We start from the raw sequence: 21,564 nt of genomic DNA, 5'->3' as shown, positions 1-21,564 counted from the left end.
CGTCAACATCTGTTGTTGCCCGAGTTAATTTTAGCCACACTGTAAGGTGGTATCTCATTGTGGTTTTGATTTGTATTTCTCTGATGGTGAGTGATGTTGAGCATTTTTTCATGTGTCTGTTAGCCATCTGGATGTCTTCTTTGGAAAAGCGTCTATTCATGTTTTGCCCATTTCTTCACTGGATTGTGTTGATTTTGATAAGTTCTTTATAGATTTTGGATACTAACCTTTTATCAGATATGTCATTTGCAAATATCTTTTGCTATTCCGTTGGTTGCCTTTTAGTTTGCTTCCTTCGCTGTGCAGAAGCTTTTTATCTTGATGGGGAATAGTTTGTTTTTGGGGTGCCTGGGTGGCTCAGCAGATTAAGCGTCCGACTTTGGCTCAGGTCATGTTCTCACTGTTCATGAGTTCGAACCCTGTGTTGGGCCCTGTGCTGACAGCTCAGAGCCTGCTTTGAATTCTGTGTCTCCCTCTCTGTCCTTTCCCCACTCGCACTGTCTGTGTCTCTCAAAAAATGAATAAATGTTAAAAAAAATTCTTTTAAAAAGGAATAGTTCATTTTTGCTTTTGTTTCCCTGGCCTCTGGAGACATTCAAGTAAGAAGTTGCTCAAGTCAAAGAGGTTGTTGCCTGTTTTCTCCACTGGGATTTTGATGGCTTTCTGTCTTACATTTAGGTCTTCCATCCATTTTGAGTTTATTTTTGTGTATGGTGTAAGAAAGTGGTCCAGGTTCATTCTTCTGCATGTCGCTGTCCAGTTTTTCCAGCACCATTTGCTGAAGAGCCTATCTTTCTTCCAGTGGATATTCTTTCCTGTTTTGTCAAAGATTAGTTGGCCATATGTTTGTGGGTCCATTTCTGGGTTGTCTATTCTGTTCCATTGATCTAAGTGTCTGTTTTTGTGTCAGTACCATACTATCTTGATGATCACAACTTTGTAATACAGCTTGAAGTCTGGGATTGTGATGCTTCCAGCTTTGGTTTTCTTTTTCAGGATTGTTTTGGCTATTCAGGGCCTTTTCTGGTTCCAGAGCGTCCAACTCTTGATTTTAGCTCAGGTCATGATCCTTGGGTTGTGGGATCGAGCTCTGTGTTTTGCTCCTCGCTGAGTGTGCAGCTTTGTTAGGATATTCATTCTCTCTCTCTCTCCCTCTCTCCCTCTCTCCCTCTCTCCCTTTCTCTCTCTCCCTCTCTCCCTCTCTCCCTTTCTCTCTCTCCCTCTCTGTCTCCCTCCTCCCTGCCCCTCTACCTCTTCCCCACTTGTGCTCTTTCTCTCTCTCTCAAAAATAAAAAATTAAAAATATAAATAAATAAATGGTACTGAAACATTTGGATAGTCACAGTACACAAATATGAGCTTAGATACATACTTCATTAAAGTTTATTTATTTTGATTGAGAGCGAGCACGTAAATGGGGGGAGAGCAGAGAGAAGGAGAGACAGAATTCCATGCAGGCTTCTTGCCATCAGCGCAGGGCCTGATATGGGGCATGAACTCAAGAACTGTAACGTTATGACCTGAGCCAAGATCAAGAGTCAGACGCTTAACCGACTGAGCCACCCAGGCGCCCCTAGATACATACTTTAAACCATATACAGAAATGAGCTCAAGATAGATAGTAGACCTAAATGTAAAACTTTTGATAACTTGAAGAAGGAAACATAGGAAAAAATCTTTATGACCTTGGGTTAGGCAAAGATTTCTTAGATATAACCCCAAAAGTATGCTCCATAAAAGAAAAGGCTGATAAATTGGACTTCATCAAAATTAAAAACTTCTACTCTTCTTCATAAGAATGAAAAGACAAGCCACAGTCTGGGAGAAAATATCTTCAGATTATTTATTTCATAAAGGACTTGTATCCAGCTATATAAAGAACTTCTTAAAATGAAATAATCTTCACCAAAAAAGATGTACATAGGGCAAATAAACATGCAGAAAAATGTATCCAGCTATATAAAGAACTTCTTAAAATGAAATAATCTTCACCAAAAAAGATGTACGTAGGGCAAATAAACATGTAGAAAAATGCTCAACATCAAAAAAAGAAATGCTCAACGTCATTAACCATTAGGGAAATGCAAGTTAAAACAACAGTGAAATATACCACTGCACAACTCTCCGGATGGCTAAAATTTGAAAGGCTTACCATATAACTCGGTGAGGCCGTGGAACAACTGAAATTGAATATAAAAATGGCACAATCACTTTAGAAAACACACTAGCTGGTTTTTTTTTTCTTCAAAGATGTATCTGCACATATAAATACATATACAAATATTCATAGTGACTTTATTTCTAATAGCTGAAAATTAGAAACAATCTAAATGTCCATCAACAGGTAAAAGGTTAGACACATTATGGTAACCATATTATGGAATACTTCTGAGCATAAACCATTGATACATACATGTAAAAATGTGGATGAATGTCAAAATAATTGAGTAAAAGAAGCCAGAGTATACACAATATCCCCTTTAAATAAAATTCCAGAAAATATAAAATTCTAGAAAATACAAACCACAGAAAGATCAGTGGTTAGGGAGGGGTAGGAGGAGGGATTACCTAGGGGCATTAGAATACATTTGGAGGTGATGGTTGTATTCCTTATCTTGATTTAATATTTTCATAAAGTTGTACACTTTTTCAAAATTGTACTCTAAATTGATTTATCTCTGTGGGACTAGTATTTTTTAAGATCTAATTCACATACCACATAATTCACCCATTTAAAGTGTACAATTCAATGGTTTTAGTATGTTCATAGTATACAACCATCCCCACTAATTCTAGAACTTTTTCATCACCCCAAGAAGTAACCCTATACCCATTAGTAGTCACTCCTTATTTTCCCCAGCTCCCTCAGTCCTAGGTAAGAGCACCAATTTATTTTCTCTGTGGCTTTGCGTATTTGGGACATTTTATATAAATCATACATTATGTGACTTTGGTGACTGATGTTTTTCACTTATAATGTTTTCAAGGTTCATCCGTGTTGTAGCATGTATCAGTACTTTATTCTTTTTTTAAAATTTTTTATGGCTGCATAATATTTCAATTGTATGGCAAAACAGTATTTCATTTATTCATTCATCAGTTGGTGGGCATTTGGTTGTTTATACTATTTAGTTGTTATGAATAATGAATATTTGTGTACAGATTTTTGTGTGACCATATGTTTTTCAGTTTTCTTAGGTATATGACTAGGTGTGAAATTGCTGGGTCATATGGTAACTCTTTAACTTTTGAGGAACAGACCATAGTATTTTAAGAGGTGCTCATCTGACTATGGTTAGCGTATAGCAGATTGCACTAAATGGAAAGTACTGCCCATTCTGGGTTGGTTTTTTTTGTTTGTTTGTTTTTGTTTTGAGAGAGAGAGAGCACGCAGGTGGGGGAGAGAGACAGAGAGAGAGAGAGAGGGACAGAGGAGCTGAAGCAGGCTGTGCACTGACAGCAGCAAACCCCACGTGGGGCCCGAACTCCTGAACCGTGAGATCATGACCTGAACCAGAATTGGAGTTCAACGGACTGAGCCACCTAGGTGCCCCACATCCTGTTTTTTTGTATTGAAATACATAAATATTTCAGTCCATGTATCTTCAGAAGCATTGTCTTTTTACCTCCATTCAGAATAACATTTCAGTTAACAAATTTTTTTTTTAATATTTGTTTATTTATTTTTTTTTTAATTTTTTTTCAACATTTTTTATTTATTTTTGGGACAGAGAGAGACAGAGCATGAACAGGGGAGGGGCAGAGAGAGAGGGAGACACAGAATCGGAAACAGGCTCCAGGCTCCGAGCCATCAGCCCAGAGCCTGACGCGGGGCTCGAACTCACGGACCGCGAGATCGTGACCTGGCTGATGTCGGACGCTTAACCGACTGTGCCACCCAGGCGCCCCAATATTTGTTTATTTTTGAGAGTGAGAGAGACAGAGTATGAGTGGGGGAGGGGGCAGAGAGAGGGAGGGAGACACAGAATCTGAAGCAAGCTCCAGGCTCTGAGCTGTCAGCACAGAGCCCGACGCAGGGCTTGAACCCATGATCATGACCTGAGCTGAAGATGGACACTCACCTGCCTGAGCCACCCAGGCGCCCCAACATTTCACTTTTTCAAGCAAAACTTGTCAAACAAACGGTCTCTGTGATTCTTTTAAATGTTTCACCCAAACTTTGTAATAGTGTTCTCTGTTTTTACTTGTGTAAGCCATGTTCTGAATACCCAGTTTTGTATATGAGCTATTTTTTTCCTCTTATTCTTGTCTAAGTCTGCTCAGAGGCAAATGACCTGAAACTGTTCTTATCTTGGTGTTGATTTGGTATACATTTGTGTAATGCGTTTTTTATCCAGTGTTCTGTGGTCAGGGTACACTATTATTTTGGGACAGGTACATTGATATTATTTGTTTGCACTAATTTGTGGTTTCCAAACAAGTAACAAAATGCCTTATGCTGATGTTGAAGCTGCTTCTGAACTTGGGTTCCTTCAGAATTTTTACATGTGTTAGATGTGGTAACAATTTGTATATAATTATCAATGCATATTATTGATATTATGGTCTTGGTGCTTGATTTTTCTTTTATTCAAATTTTCACATATTTAGTTTTATTATTATTTGAGAGAGGGAGAACGTGTGTGCTTGAGCAGGGGAGGGGGCGGAGAGAGAGAGAGAGAGAGAGAGAGAGAGAGAGAATATGAATATCTCAGGTAGGCTCCATGCTCAGTGTAGAGCTCAACATGAGGCTCTGGGGTCATGCCCTGAGCTGAAATCAAGAGTCGGACGTTCAGCCAGTGGAGCCACCCGGGTGCCCCCCTACTTAGTTTTTACATTAATTATAATGATCATTTGGAGAGTTTTCTATGAGCAAACTTTATGGAATTTTATTCATATAGTACAGGAACTGTACATTTCCTATAGTTTATGTGAGTTGGATGTTGGAGAACATGGAGGAGGTCATACTTTTTCACTTATTAAAGGCAAGTGTAGTTTTGGATATTTAAATGTTGCATTTACCTTGGAATTTGGAGTCAAGAAAAACTTTGTGTTGTAAACCACTTTTCAGACTAGAAGCAAGTGATCTTTACCAGAGGGGGCTGTCCCTAGAAAACAAAAGGAAATAAATCTGATATGATAAGAAGTACAAATGGCATTTAAAATGAAAAGGTGCTTTATCTCATTAGTATTTAGAGAAATCTTATTTATGTTTTTCTTATCAGATTGGACATTAGAAATTTTAAAAAGTTGTTAAAAAATAGTATTGGCAAGAGTATGGAGAATGTAAGCTCTTATACTCTAGTAGGAGTATAGACTGGTATAGCCCTTTGGAGGGTAGTTTGGTACTATCTAACAAAATTTGAAATACTTAGTGATTTTATTTCTGTGCTTTCCATAAGAAAGAAAGAATGCTTCCTACTACATTTTATGGGGCTAGGATAACCTGATAGCAAAACCAGACAAGGATAGGACACAAAAGGAAAATCAGAAGCCAATTCACTTGAATGTAGATGGAGAAAACCCCAGAATAGAGTCCAGCAATGTACTGTGTTCATCCTAAGAATTCAAGGTTGGGTTAATATTAAAGGCTAGAAGCAGTGATAACATTTTAAAGTATTGAATGGAAAACCTGCCAACCAAGAATTCAAAATCTGGCAAAAGTGTCCTTCAAGAATGAAGGAGAGAGAGACGCCTGGGTAACTCAGTCAGTTGAGCATCAGCTTTGGTTCAAATCACGATCTCACGGTTCGGTTCGTGAGTTTGAGCCCCGCATTCAGTGAGCTTGTGCACCGGGCTCTGCACTGTCTCTCCCTCTCTCTCTGCCCCTCATGGGATTCTTTCTCTCACCCTCTCTCTCTGCCCCTCAATCACTTGCACGTGCGTTCTCTCAGTCAAAAATAAATAAGTTAAAAAAAAAAATGAAGGAGAAATTAAGACATTCCCAGATAAACAACGTTTTAGGGAGTTCATTGCTAATAGACAGACCTTCTACATAAGATATGCTGAAGAGAGTCTTTCAGGCTCACTACAGACCTATTGAATTTACTTTCTGGAGTAGGGCCAAAGAATATACATTTTAAACAAACCCTCCTATTTATTCTTACACACCAGAAACAAAAACAGAAACAAAAATCTTACGGTGAGATGCCATTTTCTATCTAGTAGGTTGGTAAAAACTAAAAAGAAAAAAGACCTATGATATCTAGTGCTTGCCAGGATCTGGTGCAATGGAAACTCTTGGTGGATGTGTGAATTGGCACAACTACTTTGGAAGACAATTTGGCATTGCCTTGTAAAGTAAAGACGTATAGACCATATAAAGTTGTATAGACCACCAACGGAGAGACTGTTCTGCCTCTGTAGCCGAAGACACATACATGAATGTTCACACTGGCTGTTATAGCAAAAACCTGGAAACAGTAAGATGTTTATTGAGAAGAGAAAAGATTTTAAAAAGTATGGTATAAAGTGTGTGTGAAAATGAATGCACCAACATGTGCAGCCAAGAAAGCAAGTGCTTTCATAAAGCACTTTCATAATCCATAAGGCCCATGTTATTAGGGGTATATGCATTTCTAGTGAAACTATGAAGAAGAGGGGATGATAAAAAATTACGGGTAGTGGTTAACTCTGGAGGTTGGGGCAGGGAGGGACACACAGGGTTTCGGTGGCTTTAGTGACCTGAACTAAGAGATGGTTACATGGGTATATATTTTATTTTCTTATACCTCATTTATTATGTTATTTTAAATGTATCAAATACTAGAGATCATAGTAAAAATGGTAAAGACTAGATAAAATACAAAACATCCAGGCTATGCTACTGTTGAAAAGAATGATATGACTGTGTGTGTTCTAAGTCAGTGCAAGCCTTTTTTCCCCTCCATGGCTTTTATCCCTTATGTAATGTTTGCAGTTTGTCTTCCTTTGGGGGGAGGGGTAGTGTCTTTTCCCACTTACAAATGAAATCCATTAGGGCAGAGGTTCTTTTTTTTCTTTTAAAAATTTTATTCATTTCTGCATCTTAACAGTTCCCAGAAAGTGATTGGGACAGAGTACATGCTAAACAAACATTTGTTGAATGAGAGAGAGAGAGAGAGAGAGAGAGAGACAGAGACAGGGGGAGGGGGAGGGAGTGTGTGTGCATGTGTGTGAACACTTATATTTAAAGATTGGAATTCTATACACCAAAGTAACCTCTGGGTAGGAGAGTAGAATTAGGGGTAGGAATTGGTCATGGCTGAATGGAGACTGGATTGCACTTCATATTTTATATCCTGAGTTTGCATTTTTGTAACATTGATTGTGTATTTTTTAATTAAAAGGGAAGGAAACATCTTTGAAAATCAAGAAGCAAAATGTAAACTTGAAAAAATAGCAAAAAATAACATTATTGACAAACCTAATCAAGAGTTGTTTAATTTCAAGAATTGAGTATGTTGAGACTAGAGTGGGGTCTGGAATCAGCTCAGCCTTTTTTTTTTTTTTTTTTTTTACATGTTTTTATTTATTTTTGAGACAGACAGAGACAGAGCATGAGCAGGGGAGGGGCAGAGAGAGAGGGAGACACAAAATCCGAAGCAGGCTCCAGGCTCTGAGCTGTCAGCTCAGAGCCCAACGCAGGGCTCGAACTCATGAACTGCAAGATTAGGACCTGAGCCGAAGTCAGATGCTTAACTGACTGAGCCACCCAGGCGCCCCGAGAATCAGCTCAGCTTTAACACGCAGCTGTGCTGCTGACCCTTTCTCTGTTTGTAGAGGAGGCCGTTGTTAGTATGAGTCTCTGGAGGAAATGTTTAGTCTGGAGATGAGCTGTGAGGATTTTAAGACCTAAGGTCATGTGCCGAGCAGTTTTGTGTCCCTGTTATTATATATACATTAAATAATAAGTTTGTTTGATTTAAAACTTTGCAACAAAACAAAAAGACAGGATGTGACCAGGATTATGTACTTGGTTGGATGGAGTGAAATAAGTAGTGTTGTTCTATGGAACTCTTAAAGTATCTGGTGTACAGGTAAATAAAATTTAAATTATTTTAGTGGTGGTTTGTTTTTTCCATTCACTCTTTGTTGAATAATCCCTTTGCCAAACCCAACAAACACACATCCCCACCCCCAGTCCTCTCCCTATACCCCCAACAACACCCTTTTAGTGATAAAATAAAAGTATATACAACAGAACAGTCTTAACAGATATTTCTGCACTGTCTTGTTACAGCTTTGACAATACCCCTTTCTGATGTAGCTTCTAGATCCAAGAGAAGTATTTTATAGACCTCTGTCTCCACTCTGTGGTGATGGTGCTTTTTTACAAGTGTATGTAAATACAGCCATTTTATTTAAATCTTAGATTATTATATAGTAGAAATATGGATGTCATTTGTGATAAAACAGAAGAATATAACATTGATCTAAATGGTTACTTATGCTTAGGACAGAAGTCCATGATCATCTCTGGCTCACATTTTTACTTCAGAAGGGGAACTGGTCAGAGGCCTGTGGATATGAGCTCAGTGTTAAGGAAGGGGTCCAGCTTTTGGTTTGTTTCTATGTGAAGGAAATGAAGTTTCTTAGTATGTAAACCCCAGCCTTCATGCTTGCATTTGAAAGGTATCTCTTTTCTCCTCCATAGACTTGAGGAAACGTATACTTCTTTAATTTTTTAAAGTTTATTTCTATATTTTGAGAGAGAGCATGCATGCGAGCTGGGGAGGGGCAGAGAGAGAGAAGGAGAGAGAGAGAGAGAATCCCAAGCAGACTCTACACTATCTGCACAGATATGGGCTTGATCCATGAACCATGAGCTCATGACCTAGGCCTAGATCAAGAGTCCGATGCTTAACTGACTGAGCCACCAAGGCGCCCCAACATATACTTCTTTAGTTTGGAGCTGCTTAATTTCAAAGTGTTAAAAATTATTCCTCTCTTTTTTCAGTATTCTTACCATTTTCTCTTTCCTCTGATCTTGAAACGAGTAATGTGTTATTTCTGTTTTTTACTAGCTCTGGGAACATTTGGACCACACGATGTTTTTCCCAGACTTTAGACCATTTCTAAGTAGCAGTCCACTGGACCAAGATAATAGAGCCAATGAGAGGGGTCACCAAACTCATACTGACTTCTGGGGACCAAGTCGGCCTCCACGGCTGCCAATGACTCGAAGATATAGATCGCGGGGAAGTACTCGTCCTGATAGATCCCCAGCTATTGAAGGGTGAGTGAGTGTTTTTAAGTTCTCTTTAATGGTAGTTTCAGTGAAGGACGTATTGGCTTAATCTAATCCTTATAGGTTCTCATACTTCTTACCTTTATGGATAAGATGGAGATCTATGGAAAGAATGAAGATGAAGAGAAATTGAATGTCTGTACTCAACTACTACCAGTTAACGAGTGATGATAAACTAAAGGATGATGAAACTAATGCTATAGGTCTCTGGTTAATTTTATTATTAGTGTCTCAGATTAATATATAGGTGATACATTTGTATATCAAAATTTCAGAAGATATGGAGAGGGATATCCAATATATTGGGTGACATTAGGATTCAAAAAGACCTCAGCAAGTTGGAGCAATGGACTTAATATGAAATTTACTAGGAATAAATGCAGAGTCTTGTCTAATTGTATTAGACACTGGAGTTACAGTGGTGAGCAAAACAGATGCTGGCGCTTGATCTCATGTAGGAATAATAGATTTTGTAAATGTTTGCCATATGCGTAGGACTGTGCTTAATGCTTTCTCTGCTTATCTTATTTAATCCATATGGACTAGTAGGTGCCATTGCTGTTCTCCATTTATATAAGAATAATCTGAGACTCAGATAAATAAAATAACCTGGATCAGTGGTAGAGCCAGGATTTACTTGAACCCAGGGATATATAAATCTAGTGCTGCATGGCAGCCACTAGCCACATGTGGTTATATCAATTTAAGTTAATTAAAAGTTAATAAAACTAAAAATTCTTCACACAGCCATATTTCAAGGGCTCAGTAGCTACAGATAGCTAGTAGTTACCATATTTTACAGCACTCATAGAACATTTCCATTATCTCAGTCCTATTGGACAATGCTGTTCTAGAGCCTGTACTCCCTCACACATACACACAACCTCTAGGTTTTATTATTAATAGTTTACTATACTTATCACCTACCTATCCATCTGTTTGTCCATTAGTTCATATTATATCTTATAAATTTCAAAGTTAGTTGTAGACATTTCTTCTTAGGACAGTCATAGAATATAGGAAATCTAATTTAATGGCATTGTCTAGGACGAAAACCAAAAAATCTTAGACCATTATAAGAATTTATGGTAAATCTGTGCCAGTTAGAGGTAAATCTGTGCCAGTTAAACTGCATATAGATTACTTTAGCTGCTCTACCTAGTGTGGATTGCATTGTTGAACCTAGCTAGTTCTTCTCAAATTTTACTTCCTAGGCACTTTTTTTTTCTCCCACCCACTAAACTGCCAATTTTGGATCCGTGTTGTGGTCTGCTTTTCCTTGCTCCTCCCCTGGGGGATGGCTGAGCACTGCTGGAGGAAAATCATTAAGTGTGCCCGTCGATGCCCCTGCAACTGGCAAAGTATATTTAATCTTCATTAGACTGTCAGTGCTTTTGATTAGTCTTTTAATTTGCATTCCCCTCAGGAAATATTTTGATCTTTCACCAAATTTCATTCCAGATTTCCCATCTGGTAGGCTGATTCTCAGCAGCTGACTTATATTCTTCATTTTGAAAATTGAGGCCTTAGACATGAACTCCCAAAAACCCTGTGTCCAGTTTCTGTACCTAATATTTATTTCTCCTTCCAGTCTCCTGAGATGAGGTATCCTTTGTTTTCAAAGTAACTCCACCAGCCCATGTTTCTGATTCATTCTTTACCAGCTTCTTCTGAGATTTAGTTTCATCCATTTTCTTCTCCTTGCTCCCCTTTTCCCCTTTGCTACTCCCCACCCCCCCACACTTCCGCAGCATGGTTTTCAACACTGGCTGTACATTAGTGTCACTGAGGATATTTTAAGAAACACTGATGCCTGGTCCCGGTCCCCAAGGATTCTGATTTAGGTATTCTGAGTGAGATCTAGGCATTGGTAATTTTTAAAACCTTCTGAGGTTATTCTGATTTTAGCCAGAGTTGAGAACCATCGCTTTAGTTACTGCCCAATCTTACTTCCTTTCTTTTTCAATAAAATTTCCTAAGAGGACTCTGCATTTATTTTGTGTACTTTCTCATCTCTAATTATTACTGTGCTACTATAATTTGGCCCTCCTATCACTAAAATCGCTGGTGACCTTCTAGTTGCAGACCCAGTGGATACTCGGAAATCTTTATTGTTTGGCTCTAACTTACTGAATTCAACATTTTCCTCCCTCTTGAAATTCTCTACTTCTCTGATTTCCATGACAGTAAGTTTTCTCGATCTACCTCTTCTCAGACTTTTCCTTCTTGTGGATATTTCCTAAATATTTGTTTTCCCAAGGTGTTTTCTTTATTCTGATTTTCTTTAGTCTGTAGCAGGGTTCTTAGATTTGGAACTTACTGACATTTTGGACTAGATAATTCTGCGTCGTATGGGGGCTCTCCTGACTTCTGCCTACTACATGTAGTAACCACCCCCCCATCCCTCCATTTATTTATGACCACCAGAAGTGTCTTCAGAAATTGCCAAATGTCCCTTGAGGGAGCAAAATTTTTGTCTCTCAACTCTTAGGTTCTCTCATAATTCTAATAATTACATACTAAAGATTCTCGGAGCTGTATTTCTATTTTGACCTTTCCCCCAATGTAAGACTTGAATATATAACCTCTTGTTAGACATTCCCATCTGGATATTCTATAGATGCTCCAACCTCACCAAGATGGAAGCGAAATTCTTTTCTTCCAAACCTGATCCTTTTTCTCTATCTGATTTTGATTGGAAGTACCATTCTCTACCCAATTTAGAAACTGAGACATTAACCTGGACTCTTTCCTTTGTCTCACTCAAGTCTCCAGCCATTAATTCTTCCTGATCTTTATTTCCTATTTCTCAACTCCTGTTTTGCACAGCCATTTCCCCTGTAGTTCACATCCACATCTTTTCTTACTTGCCGGCACTCTTGCAGTAGCCTCCTGCCTCTTCCTTCTCCTTCAGAGCTCTCCCGCATTACCCTTGCAGGATCATATACCTAAACTTTCAAATCTGTATCACTTTCTTGTATAACATCCATTCTCATAGGGTTCATAACCTCACATACAAGGTCCTCTGTGTATTTGGACTCTCCCAACCTCTGCAGCCTTGTTCCCTGTCACTTCCTGCTTTTCTTTTATTCTGCCAATATAAAGCTTGTTCTCTGCATACACCATGCTGTTTCTAGCTTCTTTATCTTTGCTTAATCTGTTTCCTCTGGCAGAAATACCTTTACTGCTTTCTTTCTTTTTTTCTCTTTAATTTTTTTTAATGTTTATTTATTTTTGAGAGAGAGAGTGCAAGCAGGGGAGGGCAGAGAGAGAGGGAGACACAGAATCCAAAGCAGGCTGCAGGCTCTGAGCTGTCAGCACAGAACCCAGTACTGGAGGGGTCAGATGCTTAACTGACTGAGCCACCCAGGTGCCCCCTTTTACTGCTTTCTTAACCCAATTAATCTTCTGGTGAATTTAAGAAACCTCATCTGACCTCAGGACTATATCAAATACCCTTCTTTGTGCTCTCCTAAGGCACCTCACGTACTTCCCTAATATAGTTCTAACTGTGCCAGTTGAAGTTCTATTAATACTAGCTAGCATGCAGGAAGCATACCATGTCAGGCTTGACATTCATAAGCCCATTTAATGTTCCCCAAAACAAGGTGAAGTAGGTACTGTCGAGGAAATTTGAGATTGTACCTTATTAGAGTATATGTTAGTTATCTGTTGTTGCATAACAAATTATCCTAAAACTTGGTAACTTGAAGGGTAATAATCACATATTATCACTCACAGTTCTTTGAGTCAGGAATTCAAACAGAGCAGGAGATAGTTTGTGCTGTGTGATATCTAGGACCACAGCTAGAAGACTTAAAACCTGAGGGCTGAAATCCTTTGCACACCTATTTGTGTACGTGTCTGGTGGTAGTGCTAGCTGGTGGCTGGGCATCTAGTTCATGCTGTCAGCTGGAAAATCCACACATGACCTTCCTTGTTTTTTGGTTTTTAAGTTATTTATCTTGAGAGCGAGGGCACAAGCAGAGGAAAGGCAGAGAAAGAAAGAGGGAGAGAGAGAATCCTAAGCAGGCTCTGTGCTGTCAGCATGGAGCCCAAGGCGGGGCTTGAACTCATAAACTGAGATAATGACCTGAGCCAAAACCAAGAGTCAGATGCTCAACTGACTGAGCCACCCGGGTGTCCTTGACCTTCCTTAGTTTTCAGTCAAGTTTAGTTTTTTTTGTTTTTTTTTTCCCCCCAAGATGTCCATTCGTTTGTATTTGTCTGAGTGTTTCTTCATTCAGATTAAATATCTGGACAAGAATATCAAATAAATGATGTATCTTTCTCAGTGTTTCATAACAGAGGGGGCACATGATGTTAACTTGTCCCATCATGGGTAATGTTAAGTATGACCATTTGGTTAAGGCAGTGTCTGCCAAATTTTTCTTATAAAGAAAAATTATACCCCTTTTCCTCTGTAATTAATAATCTGGAGTGATACTTGAATATTAAATATCTAGTTCCTAATAGTTTTTTACTTAATGATATTAAAATCTATTGATGATTCTTGCCTGAATTATTACCATAATGGCTATAAAATAATGATTTTTCTATTTCTGTGATTCATCCTACAGATATCAATCTACTATAAAAGATTTGTTCTTTTCCTTGCCCTATCACCAGTGTACTTGTTTATTTTAGAGTGGACTCATGGATTTTATTTTTATTTAATTATTATTCATTTTGATGCTCAAATAATTCCAGTTTCTCCAGAGGAATTGGATCTAAGCATGGTAGGCAGCCAGCCACATCCTTTATTTAAAAAAAAAAAATTTTTTTTTTAAATTCTGTATTATTTTTTGAGAGAGAAACAGAGAGTGTGTGTGGGGGAGAAAGACAGAGAGAGAGAGGGAGACACAGAATCTGAAGCAGATCCAGGCTCTGAGCTGTCAACGCAGAGCCCGACACAGGGCTCGAACTCACTAACTACGAGATCATGACCTGAACCCAGGTGTCCCAACACATCCCTTTAAGTTAATAAGAGAGTTGGGGTGTCAGGGTAATGTGATCCGCTTGTGTTTCTCTCATTATTAGCTGATAATATCTGGCCGACTGGATGAACACAGTTTCTGCTGGGGTTCCTGTAATGGGAATAAAATTCTTTCAAGAAGATTCTTTTAGTTGTTAAATAGGAATGGGGACACTTATTCTAATTTGTCCTTTCTACTGTGTGAATGCTTAAAAACACAGTATGAATGCCCTTGGGCAGCCTTATATTTTGTCTGCAGTCTGAGAGAAAAGGAGAAGCTAACTAGCATTTATTAAATGCCTAGAATTTTCAGGCACTAGGCTATATACACTCTTCTCACAGAGTGCTGGAGCTGGGCCATGTACAGTTAAAATAGGCAGGGGTCAGATTTTAATATCTTTTGCTCAAAAATTCCTTGCCAGATTAATAAAATATCAATGTGAACATATTAGGCTTGATTCAGTCCTCCTTGGTTGCTTTGTTTCTTTATTCCATTGGAAATTGTGGTCTACTCTATTATCACATTGTCCCTTTAACTAATAGAGGAAAGAGAAAGAAGTAAGCTTCCTTTTCTTATATGTCCTTTACAGCTAATCATATTACCTTAGTAACGTATAACCTGACTTAATGATGGCTTAAATAAGAATTTTTTTTAAACACCTAACAAGATATCTGTAGCTGGGTGGCAGTAGGATAGTTCAGTATCTTAACCATGTTAGGGTTGGATCTCTGTGATCCTCTTGATCTTTCTGTCATGCTTAACTGCCTTAAAGCCTCAGGAAAGAAAAAAGGGAAAGGGGATAGTATCAGCTTATTTGTTCCTTTTTTTTAAAGGAAAGGAAAATCTTTTCTACTCTCCCACTCCCTCCTCTATATCCCCTGCCAAGAAAATTCCACTCACCGGGCACTTTGTCACATGCTCCCCATCCCCAGCTGTAAAGAAAACTGGGAGAGTGTGGATTTAGCTTTTGAATCCTTTGTAGTAGGAGGTGGTAAGGGAGAAGGGTGTTCAGAATGGATTTGGGGTCAGACAGCCAGTGTCTGCTAATTAGCTATTTTCTTTTCTTTCTTTTTCTTTCTCTTTTCTCTCCCTTTTCTTTTTCTTTCCTTCCTTCCTTCCTTCCTTCCCTCCCTCCCTCCCTCCCTCTTAATGCCCAATGTGGAGTTTGAACTCATGACCCTGAGATTGAGAGTTGCCTGCTCTGCTGACTGAGCCAGCCAGGTGCCCCTAATTAGCTGTTTTATTAGCAAATAGAAAAAGTAACATGTTATTTCAGAGTAATTATAGCGCAGTTAACATGTATTTTACATTAATGTTTCAGCAGTCTTCAGAAGATTTTGACCTTATTCTTGCAAAACATATTAACCATCAGCACTCTCTTCCCTCAATGCAGTCTTTTTTTTTTTGGTGAGTGTCATGAACTCAGTGATTTTTGGTTCTCAATCAGTGTTTTCTATATTTTAGTCATTTAATTCTTACCTTGTTGATTTCTCCCCCTCTCTATAATTATTATTATCATTTAAAGTTTTCATTTAAGAAACCTACCTGCTTTTTACCATATTCAGACATACTGCAAAAAGAAGCTTCCTATTATTACCCATGTAAACATTATTGACTATATAGATGGAAAAACATTTGCCATTAGTAGAAAGTAACCATTAAAGTAAATGTATTAAAAATGAAGCAACATTATCTCATAAGGGGTTAATATTCAAAATACAGAAAGAACTTATACACCTCAGCACCAAAAACCTCCAAATAATCCGATTAAAAATGGGCAGGGAATCTGAATAGACATTTTTCCCAAAAAGACATACAGATGTCCAACACGCACGTGAAAAGATGTTCAGCATCAGTAATCATCAGGGAAATGCAAATCAAAATCACAGTATGTCACCTCACACCTGTTAGAATGGCTGTTATCATTAAAGACAAGAATAACAAATGTTGGTGAGAATGTGGAGAAAAGAGAATGCACCCATGTGCACTGTTTTTCGGAATGTAAATTGCTGCAGGTGGTATGAAAGACAGTATGGAGGTTTCTCAGGAAGTTAAAAATAGAACTACCATTTGATCCAGCAGTTCCATTTCTGGGTATTTATCTGATGAAAATGAAAACACTAATTTGAAAAGATATATGCACAACACCACCCCCTGTGTTTATTGCAGCATTATTTATAATAACTAAGACATGGAAACAGCCTGAGTGTCCATCAATAGATGAATGGATAGGGGCGCCTGGGTGGCTGAGTCAGTTGAGCATCTGACTCTTTTTTTAAAAAATTTTTTTTTTCAACGTTTATTTATTTTTGGGACAGAGAGAGACAGAGCATGAACGGGGGAGGGGCAGAGAGAGAGGGAGACACAGAATCGGAAACAGGCTCCAGGCTCTGAGCCATCAGCCCAGAGCCTGGCGCGGGGCTCAAACTCATGGACCGCGAGATCGTGACCTGGCTGAAGTCGGACGCTTAACCGACTGCGCCACCCAGGCGCCCCGAGCATCTGACTCTTGACTTCGGCTTAGGTTATGATCCCAGGGTCATGGGATCAAGTCCTGCATTGGGCTCTGCACTGAGCCTGCTTAAGACTCTCTTTCTCCCTCAGTCCTTTTCCCCTACTCGTGCTCTCTCTCTTAAAAAAAAAAAATTTGATGGCACTAAAACAGACACTCAGATCAATGGAACAGAATAGGGAACCCAGAAATGGACCCACAAACGTATGGCCAACTAATCTTTGACAAAGCAGTCAAGAATATCCAATGGAATAAAGACAGTCTCTTCAGCAAGTGTGCCGGGAAAAACTGGACAGAGACATGCAGAAAAATGAACCTGGCGGACCACTTTCTTACACCATACACAAAAATAAACTCAAAATGGATGAAAGACCTAAACATAAGACAGGAAGCCATCAAAATCCTAGAGGAGAAAGCAGGCAAAAACCTCTTTGACCTTGGCCACAGCACCTTCTTGCTCAGCACGTCTCTGGAGGCAAGGGAAACAAAAGCAAAAATGAACTATTGGGACTTTATCAAGATAAAAAGCTTCTGCACAGTAAAGGAAACAGTCAGCAAAACTAAAGGCAATGGACGGAATGGGAGAAGATATTTGCAAACGACATATCAGATAAGGGGTTAGTATCCAGAATCTATAAGAACTTATCAAACTCAACACCCAAAAAACAAATAATCCAGTGAAGAAATGGGCAATATATGTTATGTAACCCAGTATATTAACATTTCAACACATAGTCAATATAAATATTCTTTTTGTTTTGTTTTCCAAATTTTTATTTAAATTCTAATTAGTTAACTTACAGTACAATACTGGTTTCAAGAGGGGAATTTGGTGATTCATCACTTACATAAAACACCCAGTGCTGGGGCGCCTGGGTGGCGCAGTCGGTTAAGCGTCCGACATCAGCCAGGTCACGATCTCGCGGTCCATGAGTTCGAGCCCCGTGTCGGGCTCTGGGCTGATGGCTCGGAGCCTGGAGCCTGTTTCCGATTCTGTGTCTCCCTCTCTCTCTGCCCCTCCCCCGTTCATGCTCTGTCTCTCTCTGTCCCAAAAAAATAAATAAAAAACGTTGAAAAAAAAAAAAAAAAACACCCAGTGCTGATCATAACAAGTGCCCTCTGTAATACCCGTTCACCTATTTAGCCTACCCATACCCACCTTCCTCCACCAACCCTCAGTTCTCTATCGTTAAGAGTGTCTTATGGTTTGCTCCCCGTTCTCTTTTTTCCCTTCCCATTTGTTCATCTGTTTTGTTTCCTAAAATCCACATGAGTGAAATCATACAGTATTTGTCTTTCTCTGATTGACTTATTTCACTTAGCATAATACTGTAGCTCTATTCATGTCATTGCAAATAGCAAGATTTAACTTTTTCTTGATGGCTCAGTACTATTCCATTGTGTGTATGTGCTTCATCTTCTGTATCCATTCGTCAGTCGAGCACTTGGGCTCTTTCCATAGCTTGGCTATTGTTGATAATGCTGCTGTAAACATGTGGGTGCCTGCTTCCCTTCAGATCTGTATTTTTGTATCCTTTGGGTAAATACCTAGTAATGCGATTGCTGGATTGTAGGGTAGTTCTATTTTTAACTTATTGAGAAACCTCCATAGTGTTTTCCAGAGTGGCTGCAACAGTTTTCATTCCCACCAACAGTGTAAGAGGGTTTCCCTTTCACTGTATCCTGGCCAACATCTCTTGTTTTCTGTGTTGTTAATTTTAGCCATTCTGGCAAGTGTGAGGTGGGCATCTCGTTGTGGTTTTGATTTGTATTGTCCTGATGATGAGTGACATCGAGCATCATTTCATGTATCAGCCGTCTGGATATCTTTTTTGGAAAAATATCTGTTCATGTCTTCTGCCCATTTCTTCACTGGATTATTTGTTTTTTGGGTGTTGAGTTGGTAAGTTCTTTATAGATTTTGGATCCTAGCCCTTTATCAGATATGTCATTTGCAAATATTTTTCCCATTCAATGGATTGCCTTTTAAAAGGTTTTGTTGTTTCTTTTGCTGTACAGAGGCATTTTATCCTGTTGAAGTCCCAGTGGTTCCTTTTTGCTTTTGTTTCCCTTGCCTCTAGTGACGTGTCTGGTAAGAATTTGCTCCAGCTCAGGTTAAAGGGGTTGCTACCTGTGTTCTCCTCGAGGATGCTGATGGTTTCCTGTTTCACATTTAGGTCTTTCATCCATTTTGAATTTATTTTTGTGTATGGTGTAAGAAAGTGGTCTGGTTTCATTCTTCTGCATGTTGCCATCCAGTTTTCCCAACACTATTTGTTGAAAGACTGTCTTTTTTTTTTGATTGGATATTCTTTTCTGCTTTGTTGAAGATTGGTTGACTGTATAGTTGTGGGTCCATTTCTAGGTTTTCCGTTGTGTTCCACTGATCTATGTGTCTGTGTTTGTGTCAGTATCATACTGTCTTGATGACTACAGCTTTGTAATAATAGCTTGAAGTCCAGAATTGTGATGCCTCCAGCTTTGCTTTTCTTTTTCAGGATTGATTTAGCTATTCAGGATCTTTTTTGGTTCCATACAGATTTTAGGATGGTTTGTTCTAGCTCTGTGAAAAATGCTGGTGGTGTTTTGATAGGGATTGCATTAAATGTGTAGATTACTTTGGGTAGTATAGACATTTTAACAATGTTTGTTCTTCCAGTCCATGAGCATGGAGTTTTTCCCCATTTCTTTGTTTCCTTTTTAATTTCTTTCATAAATGTTCTGTAGTCTTTAGAGTACAGATCTTTTACTTCTTTGGTTAAGTTTATTCCTAGGTATCTTACATTTTTTTGGTGCAGTTGTAAATGGGATCAATTCCTTGATTTCTTTTTCTGCTGCTTCATTATTGGTGTATAGAAATGTAACAGATTTCTGTACATTGACTTTTATATCCTGTGACTTTGCCGAATTCATGTATTAGTTCTAGCAATTTTTTGGTGGAGTCTTTGGGTCTTCTACATAGAATATCATGTCATCTGCAAATAGTGAAGGTTTGACTTCTTCCTTGCTGATTTGGTTGCCTTTTATTTCTTTTTGTTGTCTGCTTGCTGAGACTAAGACTTCCAGTACTATGTTAAATAGTACTGGTGAGAGTAGACATTCCTTTTTTATTCCTGACCATAGGGGAAGAGTGCTCAGTTTTTCCCTGTTGAGGATGATATTAACTTCTTTTGAATATGGCTTTTATGATGTTGAAGTATGTTCCATTTATCCTTACATTGTTGAGGGTTTAAAAAAATTTTTTTTTTTCAACGTTTATTTATTTTTGGGACAGAGAGAGACAGAGCATGAACGGGGGAGGGGCAGAGAGAGAGGGAGACACAGAATCGGAAACAGGCTCCAGGCTCTGAGCCATCAGCCCAGAGCCTGACGCGGGGCTCGAACTCACGGACCGCGAGATCGTGACCTGGCTGAAGTCGGACGCTTAACCGACTGCGCCACCCAGGCGCCCCTGTTGAGGGTTTTTAAAATCAAGAATGGATACTTGTTCTGCATCTATTGAGAGGATCATATGGTTCTTTTTTTTTTTTAACTTTTTTTTAAATGTTTATTTTTGAGAGAGAGAGAGACAGAGACAGAGCATGAGCAGTAGAGGGGCAGAGAGAGAGGGAGACACAGAATCCAAAGCAGGCTCCAGGTTCCGAGCTGTCAGCCCAGAGCCCTACATGGGGCTTGAACCCATGAACCGCAAGGTCATGACCTGAGCCAAAGTGTTCCGACTGAGTCACCCAGGCGCCCCTGAGGATCATATAGTTCTTATCCTTTTTTTTTTTTTTTTTTTTTTATTAATGTAGTATATCACGATTGATTTGCGAATATTGAACCTCCTTTGCAGCCCAGGAATAAATCCCACTTGATCATGGTGAATAATTCTTTTAATGTACTGTTGAATTTGATTTTCTAGTATCTTGTGAATTTTTGCGTCCATGTTCATCAGGGATATTGGCCTGTAATTCTCTGTTTTAGTCGAGTTTTTGTCTGGTTTTGGAGCCAAGGTAATGCTGGCCTTGAGGAATGAGTTTGGAAGTTTTCCTTCCATTTCTATTTTTTGGAACAGTTTGACAAGAATAGGTATTCACTGTTCCTTAAATGTCTGGTAGAATTCTCCTTGGGAAGCCATCTGGCTATGGGCTTTTGTTTGTTGGGAGACTTTTGATTATTGATTCAGTTTCTTATCTGGTTCAAATTTTCTTTTTCTTCCTGTTTCAGTTTGGTAGTTTTTATGTTTCTAGGAATTTGTCCATTTCTTCCAGATTGCCCAATTTGTTGGCATGTAGTTTTTCATAATATTTTCTTATAATTGTTTATATTTCTGTGGTGTTCATTGTGATCTCTCCACTTACATTTGTGATTTTATTTGGGTCCTTCCTCTTTTTAATAAGTATAGCAAGGGGTTTATCAGTTTTATTAATTCTTTCAAGAAACCAGCTGTTAGTTTCGTTGATCTGTTCTAGTGGGTTTTTTCGCCTATGTTGTTTATTTCTGCTCTGATCTTTATTGTTTCTCTTTTCTCTTCTGCTGGCTTTAGGTTTATTTGATGTTCCTTTTCTAGCTTCTTAAGTTGTAAGGTTAGGTTGTGTGTTTGAGACTTTTCTTGCTTCTAGAGGTAGATATGTATTGCAATCTATTCCCCTCTTAGTAGTCTTTTATGCATCCCAGAGGGTTTGGACCATTGTGTTTTCATTTTTATTTGCTTGCTTGTATTGTCCTGGTTAACCTATTTATTCCTTTTTTTTTTTTTTTAACATTTACTTATTTTTGAGAGACAGAGAAACAGCACACATGGGGAGGGGCAGAGAGAGAAGGAGACAGAATCCAAAGCAGGCTCCAGGCTCTGTGCTGTCAGT

The 21,564-nt window shown here is 38.8% G+C and overlaps 1 protein-coding gene across 3 annotated transcripts in view; it reads left to right on the top strand.

Annotated features, from left to right (window-relative positions):
• RNF115 (ring finger protein 115) overlaps positions 1-21,564 on the top strand; it is an 84,389-nt gene that overhangs the window by 39,561 nt on the left and 23,264 nt on the right. For all 3 annotated transcript variants that reach the window (XM_030327782.1, XM_030327784.1, XM_030327785.1), the window contains exon 4: positions 9,006-9,217. In XM_030327782.1, coding sequence (XP_030183642.1) covers positions 9,006-9,217 — 212 coding nt within the window. The remainder of the gene's footprint in view (positions 1-9,005; positions 9,218-21,564) is intronic.

This window comes from Lynx canadensis, chromosome C1, assembly GCF_007474595.2.
Source record: "Lynx canadensis isolate LIC74 chromosome C1, mLynCan4.pri.v2, whole genome shotgun sequence".
NCBI lineage: Eukaryota > Metazoa > Chordata > Mammalia > Carnivora > Felidae > Lynx > Lynx canadensis.
Note: the sequence above shows the minus strand (reverse complement) of the source record. Positions and strands in the feature narration are given on the sequence as shown.